This window comes from Oryzias latipes, chromosome 22, assembly GCF_002234675.1.
Source record: "Oryzias latipes chromosome 22, ASM223467v1".
Classification (NCBI taxonomy): domain Eukaryota; kingdom Metazoa; phylum Chordata; class Actinopteri; order Beloniformes; family Adrianichthyidae; genus Oryzias; species Oryzias latipes.
Window position 1 is genome coordinate 5204680 of NC_019880.2, and position 17542 is coordinate 5222221.

A 17542-nucleotide genomic window follows, 5' to 3' on the forward strand; every position below is an offset into this window, starting at 1 on the left:
ATTTAAGAATGTGTGTTATTTATGTGTCACCAGCGACATCTCCAGTATGAAGGAGTTAAAGGGGTTAAGGACAAGGACTAGAACGTCTCCCAGTCTTTTTTTACTTAAGAGACATATTGTATGGAAGAACTTGTTCAACCTTTTAAAACAACTCTTTCATCACTTTACCCACCTCATACTAGTCATCCCCCCCATGTTAACCTGAAACTTCTCTTTTAAGGAATCCTAAAATCTATCAAGATCAGTGTAAGAAATGGTCAATAAAATTTCGACAAAGATTGAATACCATCCAGTTCCTTTCAGATATTGTTTTTTCTGTACTGAATATGATGTTTCAACTGTTACCCTCATCTGGCCCACACAACTTTAATTAACAATGAATGTGACTTTCCTAATGACGCCAAATTTCCAACCAATGTTCTGTTCTTCCTTTTCATTATTTTCCTCTTAAAAGAAACTTCTTGGTTACAAAACACCAAAGTACCTTGAACGGTCCAGATAAGTTTGCTCTCTGTTTAAAGCAGGGCAAACATTATTCCACTCTGACAGGTCAAGATGCTGGAAAGAGATTTTTTTAAGTGATTGGAGCTTTTCCCAGTAAATATAGATGTTTTAAGCCGTTAAAGTGGCATCACTACTTTGTGGGTCCTCTTGGATCTCTGAAAGCAAGTTGAGAAAGTTTAACGACCTTAAGAGAAGAAATTTGTGAGTCAACAGCAAAAATAAAGTCACTTTTTAATATTTGTATTTTTGATTGATTTGAAAACTCTTCTGCAGAGTATTTGGGTCTTTGAAATGAACTGACTTCTAGGTGGTCCTTAAATGCAGCATGTTTGCCTACCTGGAAAGAAAGCGTCCTGAAGATGGCGGTTCGTGCTTGTTTGCCTTGTCATAACAGTTCAGCGTGCTCTGAATGAGGGCTAGGTCTGGCCTCACGTTGGTTGCTGCGGTTACGGCTCGTCCGATCAGCTGCAAAGCATCACGTATGTAGAAGCTAATCGGTTTGCGTCCAACTTCCCCATAGGCCAACAGTCCAAGGGGACCTCCTAAAGTGTGCAGAGAATCCGGAGACAGCGGGTATCCCATGATCCACTGCAATGCTGGTAGTGATGGAACGAGGCGCTGAGCAGCTCGCAGGACGGAGGATAGACACTCAGGATCAGATCCCAAGAGGAGAACAGAGGAGATAGAAGAGGGAGAGCGCAGGAAACTGCTGGATATGATGTTCAAAGCTTCTTCCTCCATTTGATCTTCCCTTCTTTCCTCCTTCCCCATTTTATCTCTACTTCCTGTAATGCGGGTCAGGTTGATGATGTCCCACAAATGCCAGTTTGGACCACTGTGCCTCTGCAGGTGAGTCAACAAGCCATCTCCACCTTCATCCCATCCAGAGCAAATCACAGCTGCTCCTCCCCAGCTGTCTTCGTCCCGGCTGCCTCTGGCTCGCTCCACATCCCCCCCTTGCAGCACCGCCAACAGGAGGCTGCCCAGCGTGGATGGAGGCACACGGGCCGACATCTGCAGGTGAAATGGGTTCTGTAAAACAAGGCAGGAAGAAACAGAGTTGAAATTAAAAAAAAAAAAAAAAAAACTTTAGGGAGGAAAAGAGAGCCGGTCACCTTGGGGCTGAATCACATAAATTTCCATTAAACACAGCTTTTATAAGTTCTGCTAAACAGCTCCTGTTGCTGTAGTAAATAACAGCAACAAAGGTCAGACACAATCCATCACATTTGTTTATTATCTCCCACTTTGGATAAGAAGAAACTCACTGATACAAACAAGGAGTCAATGATCCGCCTCTAATCTGCCACATCGCAGTCGGCTTGGCAAGACAACAGTAGCATCCACAGTTCATCCAGAAACCCACATTTCTGAACCCCACCGAAAACACTGGCCTGTTTCATACTGCTCCAAAATGGACAACACTGTTGTCCTTGAATGCGGCTCACAGATGGACCCCCTCTCACTTTCCTTGGGGGGAGTCCATCCATTTTTCATCCGATCAGTGCTCCAGGCAAGGCTGAGAGGTAGAGAGGCATCTTTCATGCTGATAAGTCAAAGTTTTGCTAAACACAACTTAAAAACTGCTTGTCCACTTGTATTTGTATGCATGAGTACAAATAGTGAATTTCTTTGATGCTTTAGCTGAAACGCATATGCAAAGAAACACCCAAACCACGTGCAACATTGTTTCGATAAAATCTGCAAGTATAATCTGCAAGGATGCCGAAGGCTCAAATCTCCTTAAAAAATAAGACATCTTAACCTGACTGCAGCCCAGATGTGTTCATTCAAATGTAAATGTCCCACCAGGAAGTACAAAGCAGACAGAGGGGGGGCCCTCTGCTGAGAGGCCTTCAGCCCCCTAAAGAGATGCAGGAAAAAAAATGATTTGAACTCCACAGAGTTATAGATAAACGCAGCCTATATATTTATCATCCCAAAGTGAACCATGTGTGTGCTCGGGGACAAGTGAGGATCTGTTCCTTTGAACTCAGAGGAGGCTGTAAAGTAAAGGGGAGATTGATATGTGTGGGTAGTTGGCAAGACTGTTGAGGGCTGCATAGGAAAACAGATAAGAAGTTTGTGCGTGGAGGGCTGTATCTCCATACGCAAGTGTTGGGAAGACATTGTTTATTTTTATTGTTTTTAAGACCCACCCTGAAAATAGGCTTTTGGTAATTTTAACCTGTTCTTGTGTCATCTTTCTGATGATGGAGGACATATATAAAGAATCAGAATCTTAAAATATCATTTCTGAGTATTTCTTTATTGAAATATTTGTCAATCAGGGGCAGATTAAAAAAAAGACTGTTCAAAAAGATGCTATTTGTGACGTATCCACTGCATCCACTTGCAGACAAATAGATCTGTGTACGTTGTGGTTTTCGTTGTGGCAAAAAACTGTACGGCTGGATAGCTCTGGTATTGCTCGCCATTTTTGTTGCACTGGTAATGTTGGGTTGAGAGGGGTTGTGTATAAACAGAGAGCTCTCAGCAAAGGGCCAACAGTCTTGTCCACAACTCTGAGGCATGTTTTTTTTTTAATAAACTATTGCCGCCAATGATCGGAGAGGGTCTTTAAAGGTTTCTGAGAACATTTGACATTTGGAAAGATGCACAGCCTTGAAGCATATGGAAATATCATAAATTTATATCTCATATCACATCAACAACAAGCGACTTCAACCATCTAAGTGGGTCTGTGACTCGAAGGCAAACCTAAAAAATTAGCTTCGATGACAAATTAAAACAACAGATTGTTGATGGAGAAAAAAGCTGTTAATTAGGCTTGCAGTCAATGTAGCTTGTAAGAAAATCAGTGAATGATTCTGGCTGTATACATCATTGTCACATTATTGTAACTACGTTCATCTGTGGGAGACATCACAGCTGTGTAAACTGTTGTGTGCCAACATTAAGTTATTATTTTTCCTGCCCAATTACAGCCGACTTACTTAGAGAGACTCTTTCCCCATTTCAATTACATTCAAAGTGTTTAGGCAGAGCCTTTATCCAGACTGAAGCACTGCAGACACAGTAAGATTACTTCAAGAGTGAATACCTGAGAATACTTTTGCCAGGGGGGGATTGAAGCTGAAGGTGTTGCTGGGGGAAAATAAAAAGTAAAAATAGAAAATTTGATGTGGGACTTGGGATACAACTATAGATTACATGAAGCACTTTTTAAAAAAATAAAATAATCTGTGGGACGATGTTAAAATAGAGCTACAGAAATACAGCTTATTTGGTTCACTAGTGTATCTAATTATTGTTTCTGCCCTGTTCTGCCCTTCTCATTTCAGCTACAATTGCCTGTCGGTGGCAATTGCCAAATTAAATAGAGATGTGTTGCAAAAGTGTATTAAAAAGTTTCCTCTTTTTTGGAATCTTTCCAAAACTATCTTTTAATTTGTTGCTCATTCCCAAAGATATGGTGACCCTAAAGAGCAAATCACATCAACAAATCACTCGACGCGAAAACATTTTAAAAATCCCAATGACAATTAAAAAAGCTAAACAAATATATATATTTATATATATATATATATATATATATATATATATATATATATATATATAAACAGTTTCCAGAAACCAAAATGTAAAAAAAAAAAAACATTTCACAAATCAAAACAAAACCTATGTTGCTGCAAAAGTTTAAATGTGTAAAGTCTTTTTACACATAATATCATCTGAATGAAAACTTACGAGCTACCCTCTGAAATTTTGTCCAAAGTTAAAATTAAAGGGGGCTAAATCCCTTTAAGTTAGGGGAATCTTGTCAGTCCACTCTTGCATAGCTTACCTGTACCTAAAAAGTTGTGGGTTACTTCAGTTTTGTCAACTGAAACAGAAATCTTTAAAAACAAATTACTAGTAAATTGATTTAGCTTTTATATGATAAAAAAAATTGTTATGTTATTGCTAAAATAGAGCCTTAGTATCCTTTATGGAGTGTGATCATCTTGGAATGTGATGTTATGTATGTTTAGGACAAACAACACAAAAACACTTATGAGATCACCAATATGGGAAAAAAATCACCACTAAATTGATCAGCAAACAGTTTTGTTATAAAAAAAAGACATTGAGGATAATCAAAGATTTTCCAGACTGCTTATTTACTTTTGCACAAATATGGGCATGGGTACTGTTTTTACACCCCTCTTCAAGAATATTGGTAATGCAGATCTTGTGTGTGTGTGTCTGTGTGCAGAAGTCTTGTGGGATAAATCTTCCAATCATGAATGTAGAAAATACTTCCAACCTGTAAATAGTTGTGTGCAGACTATTTGTTGATGTGTGAACTAAGTCATGCAATCTATTTATGACACTATTATGTTTTGACTTTGTATTATTTACTGCCCCCCCCCCCCATCTCCCCCACTCTAACCCATAATCCCTAGTTACTAACATCCCACTCTCTCTCTCCTTTCCTTTTCCATCCTATCCAACAAGAAAGGCCTACAAATATAATTATTATAAATAAAGCTTAGCTTCAAATACAAAAGGGGTTTATTAAAAAAAATATACACTCTGTCTGAAAATCCATAAACCCCTATTGTAACAGTAAAATCTGTCCAACACAAGAGGCCCTCAGCTCTGATCTTCTGATCTGCTTCCTCAGCTGTTGGGACAGGACAAATAAAAAAATAATAATAAAGATTTTCTGGCCTATTTACTATTTTTTAACCGTTGTAAAAGTCTGGTGAAAGCATTGACATGTCATGTATATGAGAGCTGGACCGAGTGAGTGTGATGTTACCCATAGAAAATGGTTTACTTGGGGCTTCAACCACATAAAGACAATTCAGTCACCATTTTTCTACGATATGGATGTTGCCCGTGATTGTTCCAAGTCAACGTTTCTATGACAAAACACGCAAGTCAATCAGAAGTGAGCTTGTTGGAAGGCCACACCCCCAACACATTAAAGCGGCTTTGGGGGAATCAGTCAAACACATGTTTCAAACGTTGGACGTGGGGCCCAGAAGTCACCACATACTTTATTGAGGCATCTGATTGGTCAGTTCATAACTTGGATTAGGGTAAAAATATGAAAAAAATTAGGATTAGCAAGAATATGTTAAAAACATATCAGATCAAGAAAGGTTATTCCACACAATAGAAGACTGATTAGCTGTTTATTTCTCTACAGAAGTCTATGGGATCTTGGCTTTTTGGAGCCACAGGGTACTTCCTGTTTGGCAGGAGGCCTCACTCAGTCCAGTTCTCCTAATCAGGGGTGACACAGAAACAGGTGAACAGAGCAGCTTCATTCACACTTTAACTGTGGGAAGTCTTTTCTTTAAAAGTTGTTTTCTCAAAACTTTCTGCAAATTTCACTGCTGGATGTAAAAAAAAATGCGTAGAAGGTGGTCAAACGGACAGGTTGTCAAAATACGGCCAACGCAGTGAAGCCCTCTGCAGGTCGGTGATGAAATGATACGTTCATGGAGATCAAGGTCAAAGCACACTAGGGCTGCACGATATGAGGAAAATTTGCGATATGCAATATTAGTGATCCCTATTGCAATGACGATATAACTTGCGATAAATGAACAAAGAGCAAAAACAACAAAAACATTTCTATTTCACTGCAAAGGTTTAATTTAAATAAGAGTCAAAATCCCTTAAATTATTCTCCAAATGACCCCTCGTCTAATTAGGAGGGCAACATCTAACATCCGATTGGTCAACGACATGAAGGGCTCCATCTGATTGGCTCAAGGATAAAGGGATTTATTCAATTCATTAAATAGTTCAAGCTGATTGTCAAGATTGTCTTAGCACATTTAAGGTTTACCATTTATTACGGTTTTCGCCGGCTTTTGTGATATGGATATTGCACAGCTTATAATCGCGATAGCGATAAATTTACGATTAAATGTGCTGGCCTAAAGCACACCTATATCAATATGACCTTACAGAAGAAATGTTTAGCAAAGACCATTAATACATTTTAATATAAATATTTCCCAATGCCAATAATGTACACATTCAACATATCTGCTAACACATAAAAACATGTGAACTCAAGATAGTGGCACAATAATGCAGTTTGGAAACGTAAACTTTCTGAGGTAACAATTAATTGGCTTTCGTGTGACTCTAAGGCACATGTTTCAAACTAAAGGACCGGGGGCCAAACGTGGCCCTCCATGTCATTTTATGTGGCCCGCAAGAGCAGAAAAGTTTTTAATTTCTTAAAATAAAAAATAAAAATTGGTGTGTATTTTTTCATATCTAGGGGGAATCTGACTTGAAATATCAGATTGGGCAACTATACATTAGGCCATAAACACTGTCTAAATAACCTAGCCTGACAGGATCAAATTTAAAAGGATATATGCTAAAGTAACAAGCAAACATATGTTTTCTATGCAACTGTAATTGTCACTTTAAAAAGTTATGATAAATAAATAATGAGTTATTTAACATTAGGGAGTAGTAACATTTATTTTCATTACATTTAGTTACATGTATAAGTTATATCTGGCCCTTTGAAGACAACCACTATGCTGATGTGGCCCTCAGTGAAAATGAGTTTGACACCCCTGCTCTAAGGGTACTCTTTACCAGACGATTGGTTGCATTGACAGGCAGTGTCTTCAATTACAATATTACAACCTAATGCATCATATTGCATCAAATTTTTGACAGCTGAATGCAACAGCATAGCCACATTATGCTTCATTTTTGATTTTAGACACAATTTCCGCTAATTCTCAAAACTGGCTAAATATATTTACAATCCAACAATAGCAAAGCCTTACATATGGAATCTCGATATATGGCAGTGTGTGCAGAATAATGAAATCCCCGCCAGTTATCGCTCCAGCTTAATCCAGCGTGCCACAAAAACGAGCTGGCAACATTGGTGTTTATCGCTGTGACACCAGACTTAATACATGCGTGTGCTTATGTCTGCATGAACGTCAACAAAAGATCTTTGAGTCCATTGTGACGATCTGTATGAATTTGTACTTTTTTTGTTCTTTTTTGTTTTGTTTTTCACATCCATTGTTTTCAGGGCCAACTTAGTTTTTGCAGATCCCATACATTTACATTTTAAATGTGATATAATTTTTTTTAATATTTTGGTAGGAACCTGAGGAGAGTTTTGATCTCTGGGGGAATGAAAGAACCATTGCTTTTAGGTTGTCACTGTCTAGACAAGATAAAAGCTATGCATTTTCTGTGAAAGCTTTACCTGGCACTCTGAAACACAGAAGCAACCACATGATATAATTTGCTGTGGTTTTCACAAAGCAAATGTATCTTTATAGACTAGGTAGACTCACACAAAGGTAAAAATCTATCCAAAGAAGCCAGGTCTTCTTTGGGTTGGGTTAAAAATATGATAAAAACTCATATTTGACCTCTGCCACATGTCTTTTTCTTTAGGCTCCTTTCTTTTTCTGCTCTTTGGCAACAACTCCAACTGCACAAGCAAGGTTACAGAAACTCAAATTTAGATGAAAGATAAGCACAGCTAAAGGAAGTGTCAGCGTTATTCTGGGATAAAATGTAAAAATCCGTGAGATGTGTCACATATCTGCAAATTAAGAGTCTTGACAAATCCATACTGCTGTTTGACATGCTGCTCTGGTGATTCTCTGGTAAGAAACGTGCGTGGAAACAAACAAACACACACGCACGCTCCAGCAAACATAAATGCGCACCGGTGCCAGCGCACACATAAGCAGAAATACACATAAATAGTGAGCAGGAGTCTTTAGGGACCCCTGGGCAATGTGGGTTAACAAAAGCAGAATGGATTGAAACCAAACAACATGCAAGAGCGGCACCCTGTGTTACTGAGCTCATTACTTATTAAAGCCTCGTAAAAAAATTGGAAAAAAAAAAACATCTGATCTGTTGCACAACTCCTGGTTCTAGATCTCCCTGAATCAAATAATGACACAGAAGAAACGCTAGCACCTGCTGTTTAAAAGCTTATTAAAATCAAGCAGGAAGAAATATTGCAGAGGCGGGACACGGCAGCATATGTGTTTGTGGATATTTCAGAAGGTTCTGGTAGCTAGGGGAGGCAGGAGGACCAAAGCAGGTGTCTCCCTTTTTTGGCCTTCCTCCACAGCTTCAGGCAAGGAATGTTTCAACTGTCTGCAACTCCATTTGAGCTTATCGTTGAGGTCATGCCTTGTTTGCATGGACGGGCTGAGGCCGACGCTCTCGGGTGTTTTTGCTTTTACACCGAGCTGCGGGGACCTCTGCCGGATCACCTTTCATTCCAAAAACAAAAGCTCACAGTCAAAGGCAACGCTCCAAAACATCGGCACCTGGCTCAACAGATTTACCCAGCACTTTTATGAGGTTGAATGTTGTGAGGGTGGAAAAAAGAAAGACAGAGCAATTGAGAATTGCTCTGGATGTGAAAAGATGATTGAGATGAAAGAAAATTTGATATGTGGTTTAATATCCGCCCTTTTGAAAGAAAGTAAAAGGTGATGGTTTGCATCTCAATGCTTGTGCAGCCGACACACAAAACAACACGGAAGAAAGACAGCGATAGAGCACTTGTGTCTTGAGGAAAGCCGAAATATTTTCCCAGCATGGCGCCGCCTCCGATTCCAAACACTTGCAATAAGAGCATCGTAACCTGAATGTCAAATTAAAATGTCAGCAGTCTCGGTTTTATGCTCTCACATAAAATACACTAAAAACAAGTCAAGCAATTTGATTTAACCGGCAGTACAGAAATGGTTGGTAAAGTAAATATCCTTGCAGCAACTCATACATAATGAATGCAAAAAGTGTTGAAAGTGTGTAATTTCGTCTGACTTCTAACCATCCAAACAACATCCATGATTGAATAAAGCCAGTTGCGGTTGTTTGCGTGGTTAATGAAGCAACACGGAGCTGCACTCTCAACCCAGTCTCATCCTAAAATGTGTAGTAGCTACATTTGTCCACATGGAAATACGTGACAGGTTCACAAAAACGGCCCGTAACTTGTGAGACACTTACGTTTCATTTTCCTATTCATTTTCTATTAGCCTTCTCAGGATCACGTGACTTCTGAGGTTTTGCCTGCCGTGAAAAAAAACATGGCGGATGCTCGTTCATTTTTCGGTAGAAAATCCCACAAAACAGGATTTTTTAAGGACTAATCTTTATTCTGACAACATTTCTAGTGAGAAATATACCATTTACTTTCAGAAGGCTTTTATAAAAATGCAGTTTTTAGTTATCTTTTTTCGCTCTGTGAAAACGTTTTTTTAGGGGCTCTAAATTGTGAAAAACAAACGTTTACACCTACGTTAGTCCACAGGGCGAAACGTCTTTATTTTACAACAGTGGTCCCAAGCCACCGGGCCTCGGGACACTTGGCACCGGTACCGATCCATCCGCGGGACACTAGGCCCGGTTCCGATCCATCCGCGGGACACTTGGCACCGGGCCGCGGGACACTAGGCATCGGTACCGATCCATCCGCGGCACACTTGGCACTGAGCGGCGGGACACTTGGCACCGGTACCGCGGGACACTAGGCACCGATCCATCGGCGGGACACTTGGCACCGGGCCGCGGGACACTAGGCACCGGTACCGATCCATCCGCGGCACACTTGGCACCGGTACCGATCCATCCGCGGGACACTTGGCACCGGGCCGCGGGACACTTGGCACCGGTACCGATCCATCCGCGGGACACTTGGCACCGGGCCACGGGACACTTGGCACCGGTACCGATCCATCCGTGGGACACTTGGCACCGGGCCGCGGGACACTAGGCACCGGTACCGATCCATCCGCGGGACACTTGGCACCGGGCCGCGGGACACTAGGCATCGGTACCGATCCATCCGCGGCACACTTGGCACCGGGCCGCGGGACACTAGGCACCGGTACCGATCCATCCGCGGGACACTTGGCACCGGGCCGCGGGACACTAGGCACCGGTACCGATCCATCCGCGGGACACTTGGCACCGGGCCGCGGGACACCGGTATCGATCCATCCGCGGAACACTTGGCACCGGGCCACGGGACACTAGGCACCGGGCCGCGGGACACTTGGCACCGGTACCGATCCATCCGCGGGACACTTGGCACCGGGCCGCGGGACACTTGGCACCAGGCGATCCGCGGAAAATTTTTTGCACCGGGACGCACAGAAAGAAAAAATAATTTCCATTTTATTGTTTTATTTTTATTTTGAAATTTATTTTATTTTGAAAAGTGACCGGATAAAGTTGCACATGATTACACAGTGGATTTACGTTCATTATTATTATTACTTAAGAGAAAATACCCCCCCCGGTCCACGGTAAACGTGCCCCCCACCCCCACCGGTCTGCGGTAAACGTGTCTTGCGTTTTACCGGTCCGCGGTTGGGGACCACTGTTTTACAACACTTGCGCATTCTTTTCTCGTTCATTTCTGTGGGTCACGTGACTGACAGGTTTCCTAGCAGGAGCCAGGACCCAAAATATAGCGGACATCGCCTGGGTTTTTGATGTGAATTTATTATTATTGGCTTTATAAACACTTTGTTTTATATCACTCAACAAAATAGTATCAACGGAACATTTTTATGTTGCTATGGTGGTAGCTACGGACGCTACCGGCGAACCGGAAGGAAGCCACGGTTTTCTTTTTTTATTGAAAAAGACAATTGAGGTTAACGTTTGAGACAATTTACTGACTTTTGATTCGTTTTAATTGCTTTTACTGCGAGAAATGGACACTAAATTTATTAGTTTTATAGTAATGAGTTCTACTAAATGTTTTTATAGAAAATACCAAGACCAGTCAAAACCGGTGTCCTTTACACCGGCGTCCTAGCTACATTTTTTTTCTTCATACGATTTTTTTCTTTGTCATATTTACAGATCCATCTCTAGGAAAAAGAAATTAAACTTTAGTGTAGCCACATGTCTTTTGAGTAATTTAAACAAAAAATATTTACACAAAGCAGGCTTGTTTCGTCAGTCCACGGGTTGGGCAACTAAATGGTGACACCCACTACCTATTTAAACCCCCTGGAGTTTTACATGCTTTGTGGATCGCGATGGAGCCGGTAGGGGACAAAGTCGATGACGCTTTATTTCTCGCAGACGCGCTTATAGAAGAATTCAAGGTGGGTTCGATTTCATTGAATTTTGTAAAAATGAAAAAAAAAAAACGTTTATTTATATAACCAGTGACATCGTGTATGTCTTTATAACTTTATTTTGTAGCGTAAACAGCCTGCAGCTGTACAACCGTCGGGAACAGGCCCAGTGACCTTTGTTAGGCACGAGGAGGACGAGTATGGAAATCCTTTGCCTAAACGTCGTAGAACAGGAGAGCGGCGGAAACCTGTTTCATCCAAAAGTGAGTAAACCTGGTCACATTGCTTGTTGCACTTTTAAAACAACAAAGGAAAGGGGATGGAATCAAGGGAAGTAGGAAGCTGCTGACAAGATGGCCACACAAGGTTTGGCATCAGGCACACACGTGGCTTTCGCGGTACAAGTCTAGATTTGTTTTTGTAATTTTGGCAGAACCAGAATAGAATTGGGGGGGGCTATTGATACCTCGATTTTTAAAAAGTACTCGGACACCATCCTTTTTGAAAAATTATATTTACATTAAATAAAAAAAACTCATTCAAACGCAATGCATTGTGGTCTAAACATGCCAATGTGGTGAGCATGGACGCACACTCGTTTTGGCAGACTTCCTAGGGGAGTTAAAGGGCACTGGCTTTTGGAATTTAGATTTGGAAAAAGTGGTTAGCTTATAGCACTTTAGGGTGAAAATGGTGAAACAATTTGGGCTACCATTCAGAGAACTAGACTAAGTGGCCCAACCCCCCTGGCGCTCCCGCTGCCCACAAGGCCAGTGACGGGGTGGGGGGACATCATCATCATCATCGTCATCATCATCGTCATCATCATCGTCATCGTCATCAATAGCCAATCATGATAGAAGGGGATAAGGCTGTGTGAAACGCCTCCATTTACTCCCACTCTAATAACAAGACCCCACTAGTTCTAAATCCTTTTTAGTCGTACAATACAAATATGGAAAACCTACTTTCCACTGTCTTTGTAAAGGGTGAACTGGAATTTGGCGAGGGATTACTGGAATTTAGTGAAAGGCAAGTTCATTTCAGTGTCTTTTTATTTATTTTTTTATCATGGGCGTTTTCTGTATTATAAAACACATATAGATTGTTTTAGTCTCTATGATGCCTAACAGGCCAAGATGTTAGCAGGGTATTATCAAGGCTATCTATGCGTACACCATTCCAAGGACCACAATAATTACCTTTAATATGTTATTAAACTTGTCTCAATTAGGAAGTTCTGGATTTTGAGTAATGTGGCTAGAATTGAAAAACTGCTATAACTTTCTCCATAGTGCACTATCCAAAAATAAGCATTTGTTTCAGCTCTAGGATGCTAAGCAACCAGAACAGTGAAAGGCCTGTATGTCTGGCAGATAATTCTCTTTACTCGTGCTCTTATTTATTTCAGGAACTCCAACAATGGCTCAAAGTCCAACTGTAGACCAATTGTGCATGCCATCTACTAGTGGACAGCAGAGTGTGACAGAACCTTCTCACGATATAGGTAAGTTATTGATACAGTTGTCCTCAGAACTTTTTTTTTCTGAGAACAATTTAAAGTATATTAAAATGTAGTTGATCTACATAGTTTACCTCAATTTTTTTCTGTCTAAACAGTTGCTGCATGAATTCCCCTCAATCCATAACTGCTAAAAAACTATATAATGCAGGAATATCTAGTGGTTGGATGCTAAAATTCGGGCACCATGCTCACTACTTTTTTTTTTAAAGGCGAAGAAAGTCCTCAATTTCACAAAGTGAAAATCTAATTGATACAACCATTTTGCGACTGCCATTTATAAATCCATTGTGCTCTGAAGATGAAAACATTGTCACGTATTCATAGCCTTTTGGAGTTCTTAATCACGTGGAACACATTTTCAGAATCTACTTTTACATACTGTAACACCCCCCCTGTTTCTTCTTTTTCCTCAATAGGGTCCCTCATCAAAGAGGTTCAAGACCTTCTGGGCCCCGCTGAAGACCCAACTCCATCACACTGGACGGCTAGGAAAGCTTCGTCCTTGGAAAAGTGGACAGTGTTGAGACCTTTTATGGTCGATCAGATGTTGCAATCTGGGAAGCCAAAAGGGGGACAATGCCATCACTGTCGCTCTCAGGTTGCAGTAATAGTGTGTCACGACTGTTTGCCAAGACCACTTTATTGTGCGTCATGTGATTTGGCTGTACATGACAACAGAGTACTTCACAACCGATCAGCGACGGTGGAGGGATTTTATAGGCCACTCCCACCAACCACTTTCATCAAGGAAGAGGGAGGAAAACTTACTTTCCACGAAAGAGGTACTTTTTCTCATTAAAATCACATGGGCCTTTTAAATTTGTTAAATAAATCAAAACCACCCTCAATGCTTGTTTAAAAATCTTTTTAAAAAAAAAAAAAAAAAGATGCATTATTTTTTCCTTTGAGAAATAAAACACATTTGCAGATAATATTTTATGTTTTAACTAATATGAATTGTTTACTTTTACAAGCATGCCTTTTGCCTGTCGTCCTTCCCTGCTGTGACTGCTCTACTGGTCAAACAGAAGTTTCTGCAGGAAAACAAGTGATTCTGATTGGAATGAATGGTAATGTTCCTTTCTTCTTTTTTTCAAAATAATAGTCTTTCAAAGTTATACTGTAATAAAATGTGATTTATTTCTTTTAAAGGACGATACAACCTATCCCTGCCAAATGTTACCTGTTCCTGTGGAAAAACCTGGGATGTTGGCATTGGTGATTTGGTTGAAAGTGGATATTGGCCAGCCACAGTACATTTTGAGACTTTATATACAGTGGATTTGTTCACATCATATGAAGATCTTAAAATTACTGCACCAGGAATGTCAAGGCATGCTTTTGTCGGAATGCTTGAACAGCGCACTAAAGTCTTTGGTCGAGTAAGTTACATAATTGAGGCAACAACTGTGTTTTACATTGACTGTTGTATCTTTAACTTTTGTCTTTTTTTTGTTTTCTTTTCGTTTTGTTTTGAACCAGAGTGGAAAAATATGTGGCGACACCATGCAGAAATCTTTTCTGGAGTGGTCCTATGCCAAATTTGAAGTTGAGAGGCTGTCACTGGTGCATCACTTTAAGTGCCCAGCATGCACCCCCTCCATGTTGGCTGTTGCAGTGGATGGGAACCGCAAACTTTACCGCTTCAGATGCCAACCAGGGTATGGGGTAAACATTTTCAATGTTATGTTGAATTTTCTATGGATGTAATTTTAACATGTTTTTTTTTTTTTTCCATTAGACCTGATGGATTTTTTGACGGTGTTTTTTTGGCGAAAGATACAGAGGTGGCCTCTTTTGTGGACTATATCCATGGTGCAACACGACATGTAAGGTCGACTTTTTTAAAAGTGTATTAAGTTTCTCAAAATATTCCATGCATCTTAATATACAACAATCAAATTTGTATATCTTTTGGTCATCTGTAATAGAATCCTGGAAAGGGAAGATGTGGAGGAGGCGAGTGGTTAGCAGCACGAGAGTCCTCTCACAAATCTGCCAGCAAAGTGGATGAGGAAGGTGTTGAGGTTGCTGTGTGCCGTCATGGGGTCTTGTTGAAAGGACTCAATATGTTCCGTGGAGAAATTTTTGCATATCCTCTCTTTCTCCAAAAAGAACTTGCTGCTCAGAATGTAGGGTTTTTCTGCTCCGATGTGGTGTGCAAATATTGGCCATATCTGCAGAAGGTTGTGCGCCACTGTCCTGAACTACAGGGGTTGTTGACAATGCATCCTTTCCTCTCAATCATGCATGCTAAAGCACATTCCTGGATGTGTGAGGTAATGATTGCCAACCTCTTTTGCACTATCACTCCAGATATTAAACTCAATGCTAACGGAAACAAATCACATTTGTTGCAGTTGCAGTGGGGAGGTCGAAACCAAGAGGGAGCAGGAATAACAATGGGGGAGGAGGTTGAGCAAGTGAACAGCTTCCTGTCTCGGGCAGCCATATGTTCTAAATACATGTCCAAAGCTGGTAAGTATATTATAAAAATGTATTGTTTTTTGTTATGCTGGGCTAATATATGTTGTGCTTGAAGTACGCACAGATATCCTTACGATACAGGCTATTGGATGGAACAAGCGGAAGGTGGAAAAGCTTGACCAGATTCTAGCAAAAAGATACATCAAGGTAAAAACTAGACATCCATTTTCCATGACTCTTAGACTTCTTTCATTCAAACACTGTTCAACAATGTTGCAATATTTTTGACAGACCGCACAAAGGATTTCTGAAGCATTGGCAGATCTTGATCAACTAACTAAAGAGCTGTCGATACAAGAAGACACTGTCCAGCAATGGGTGTCTGATGTAAAAAATTGGGCTGCAGGTACTGTGAAGCTTATTGGGGGGAAAAAATTATAGACAGACAGACACACAAAAATTGTTCTTTTTTTTTTTAATTCCAATGACATTTATATTAGTAAACCTCCAAATGAATGCCTTTTTATAGAATTTTGGCCCAAGTCAAACTGTCAAAGCACCTTGTGTTCTTAAAATAATTTTAATTACTTCTACTTTTCTCCCCACAAGATTCAACTGGTCATAATGACCTTGAAAAAACCATTGAAGGACTGTATCTGAGCATCAAACAGAGGAAATATGAATTGTATCGCAAGGCTGGTGAGGGGAAAAAAATAAAAAGTTATTGAAAATGTCTGAAATACTCTTGTAAGATAAAGCTGGGTATGCATGAACTTTTTTTTTCCCTCTAGATGGCAACAAACGGCGTCATCTATTACGAAAGAAGATTGCTACAGAAAAGAGAGCCTTAGACGATGCCATCACAAAACGAAACACTGATTTGTCTGAAACAGAGAAATTACCTTCTTCTGATGTGCTTTTGGCTCATGAGAACTATTTCTGGCCTTGGGAATGTACGTTTTTTTTGTTTTGTTTTTTTATTCAACAAAAAACTTTAATACCTAACTTTAGATGAATTTTAATGGGGATTTGAAATGACTGAAACTGTGCTGAATTTTAGGTCATGGTGACATGGTTAAGAAAAAGCAGCTTTTTGACAAGGTAATGCTGCTGACCAGGTTGAAAGAAGAGAAGGTCATTGTGGTTCGGGAAGTTAAGCAGCACTGGGAGTACCTAAGGAATGCGGTTGGGATGCTTGAAGAGCTTTCTTCTCAGATTTCTGAAGGGATCACTGAGCAAAGTTGGTAAAACATTCTTTTATAAATGAAAATATGGAAAGACACTTGATTTTAATTTGTCTTTTTGTCATCGTCAGGCAACACTGACGCCTTGACAGAGCAAGGACGAGAGGGGCTACTGTGTTTACTGAAAAGAAGGTCGACAGAACTCCGTGCTCGACAGGATGCTGCACGCAAAATATACCAGAATGTTTTGGGATTGCAAGCATTGTGTTTAGATGACTCTTCCACAGATGAGGAAAACTTAGACAGTAGTTCCTCGGATGAAGATATTTGACACCGCCATGCCCACCCCACCCCCAAATGTCTCCAGAAGAACATAAGTAAACTGTGATAATTGACCAATAAATTCTCTTGAATGAAATTGGTGGATTTTTAATTTTGCACTACTCTTTTTACATTGCATAATTTAAAGGTATTATTAAACTAGTTCTGATATGGATATTATAGTATATGTATGTATATGTGTATACATATATGTAGGTATGTACAGTGAGGTCAATAAGTATTTGATCACCCTGTGATTTAGCAAGTTCTCCCCCTTAGGAAACATGGAGGGGTCTAAAATTTTTCCATTTCCACAGTGAGAGCCAGAATCTAAAGAAACATTCAGAAATCGCATACGATTTTTGTAAACAATTTATTTGTATATTACTGTTACAAATAAGTATTTGAGCACTTAATTATCAGAGATTTCTGACCAGCAAAGACTTGCAGTTCTGCTTTTAAATAGGGCAATTGCCAAGCAGCTTGGTGAGAAAAGGACA

At 40.2% G+C, this 17542-nt stretch overlaps 2 protein-coding genes across 3 annotated transcripts in view; one reads left to right on the top strand and one right to left on the bottom strand.

Annotated features, from left to right (window-relative positions):
• Positions 1-17542, bottom strand: part of grin3b (glutamate ionotropic receptor NMDA type subunit 3B) — a 124163-nt gene that overhangs the window by 47069 nt on the left and 59552 nt on the right. Inside the window, exon 2 of the mRNA XM_023951528.1 lies at positions 842-1536. Within this exon, the coding sequence (XP_023807296.1) occupies positions 842-1536 (695 nt within the window). The remainder of the gene's footprint in view (positions 1-841; positions 1537-17542) is intronic.
• Positions 10412-17139, top strand: LOC101160894. 2 transcript variants are annotated; one of them, XM_023951529.1, is made up of 16 exons: positions 10412-11612; positions 11713-11848; positions 12997-13092; positions 13527-13892; positions 14085-14180; positions 14263-14492; positions 14593-14771; positions 14852-14939; positions 15042-15389; positions 15471-15588; positions 15653-15744; positions 15829-15943; positions 16147-16236; positions 16329-16490; positions 16598-16777; positions 16853-17139. In XM_023951529.1, exons 1-16 carry the CDS (start codon positions 11544-11546, stop codon positions 17050-17052), a joined length of 2565 nt encoding a protein of 854 aa, XP_023807297.1. In that variant the 5' UTR covers positions 10412-11543; the 3' UTR covers positions 17053-17139. The 2 variants fall into 2 exon arrangements, with proteins under 2 accessions (XP_023807297.1, XP_023807298.1); XM_023951530.1 differs by lacking the exons at positions 10412-11612; positions 11713-11848 and adding an exon at positions 12425-12617.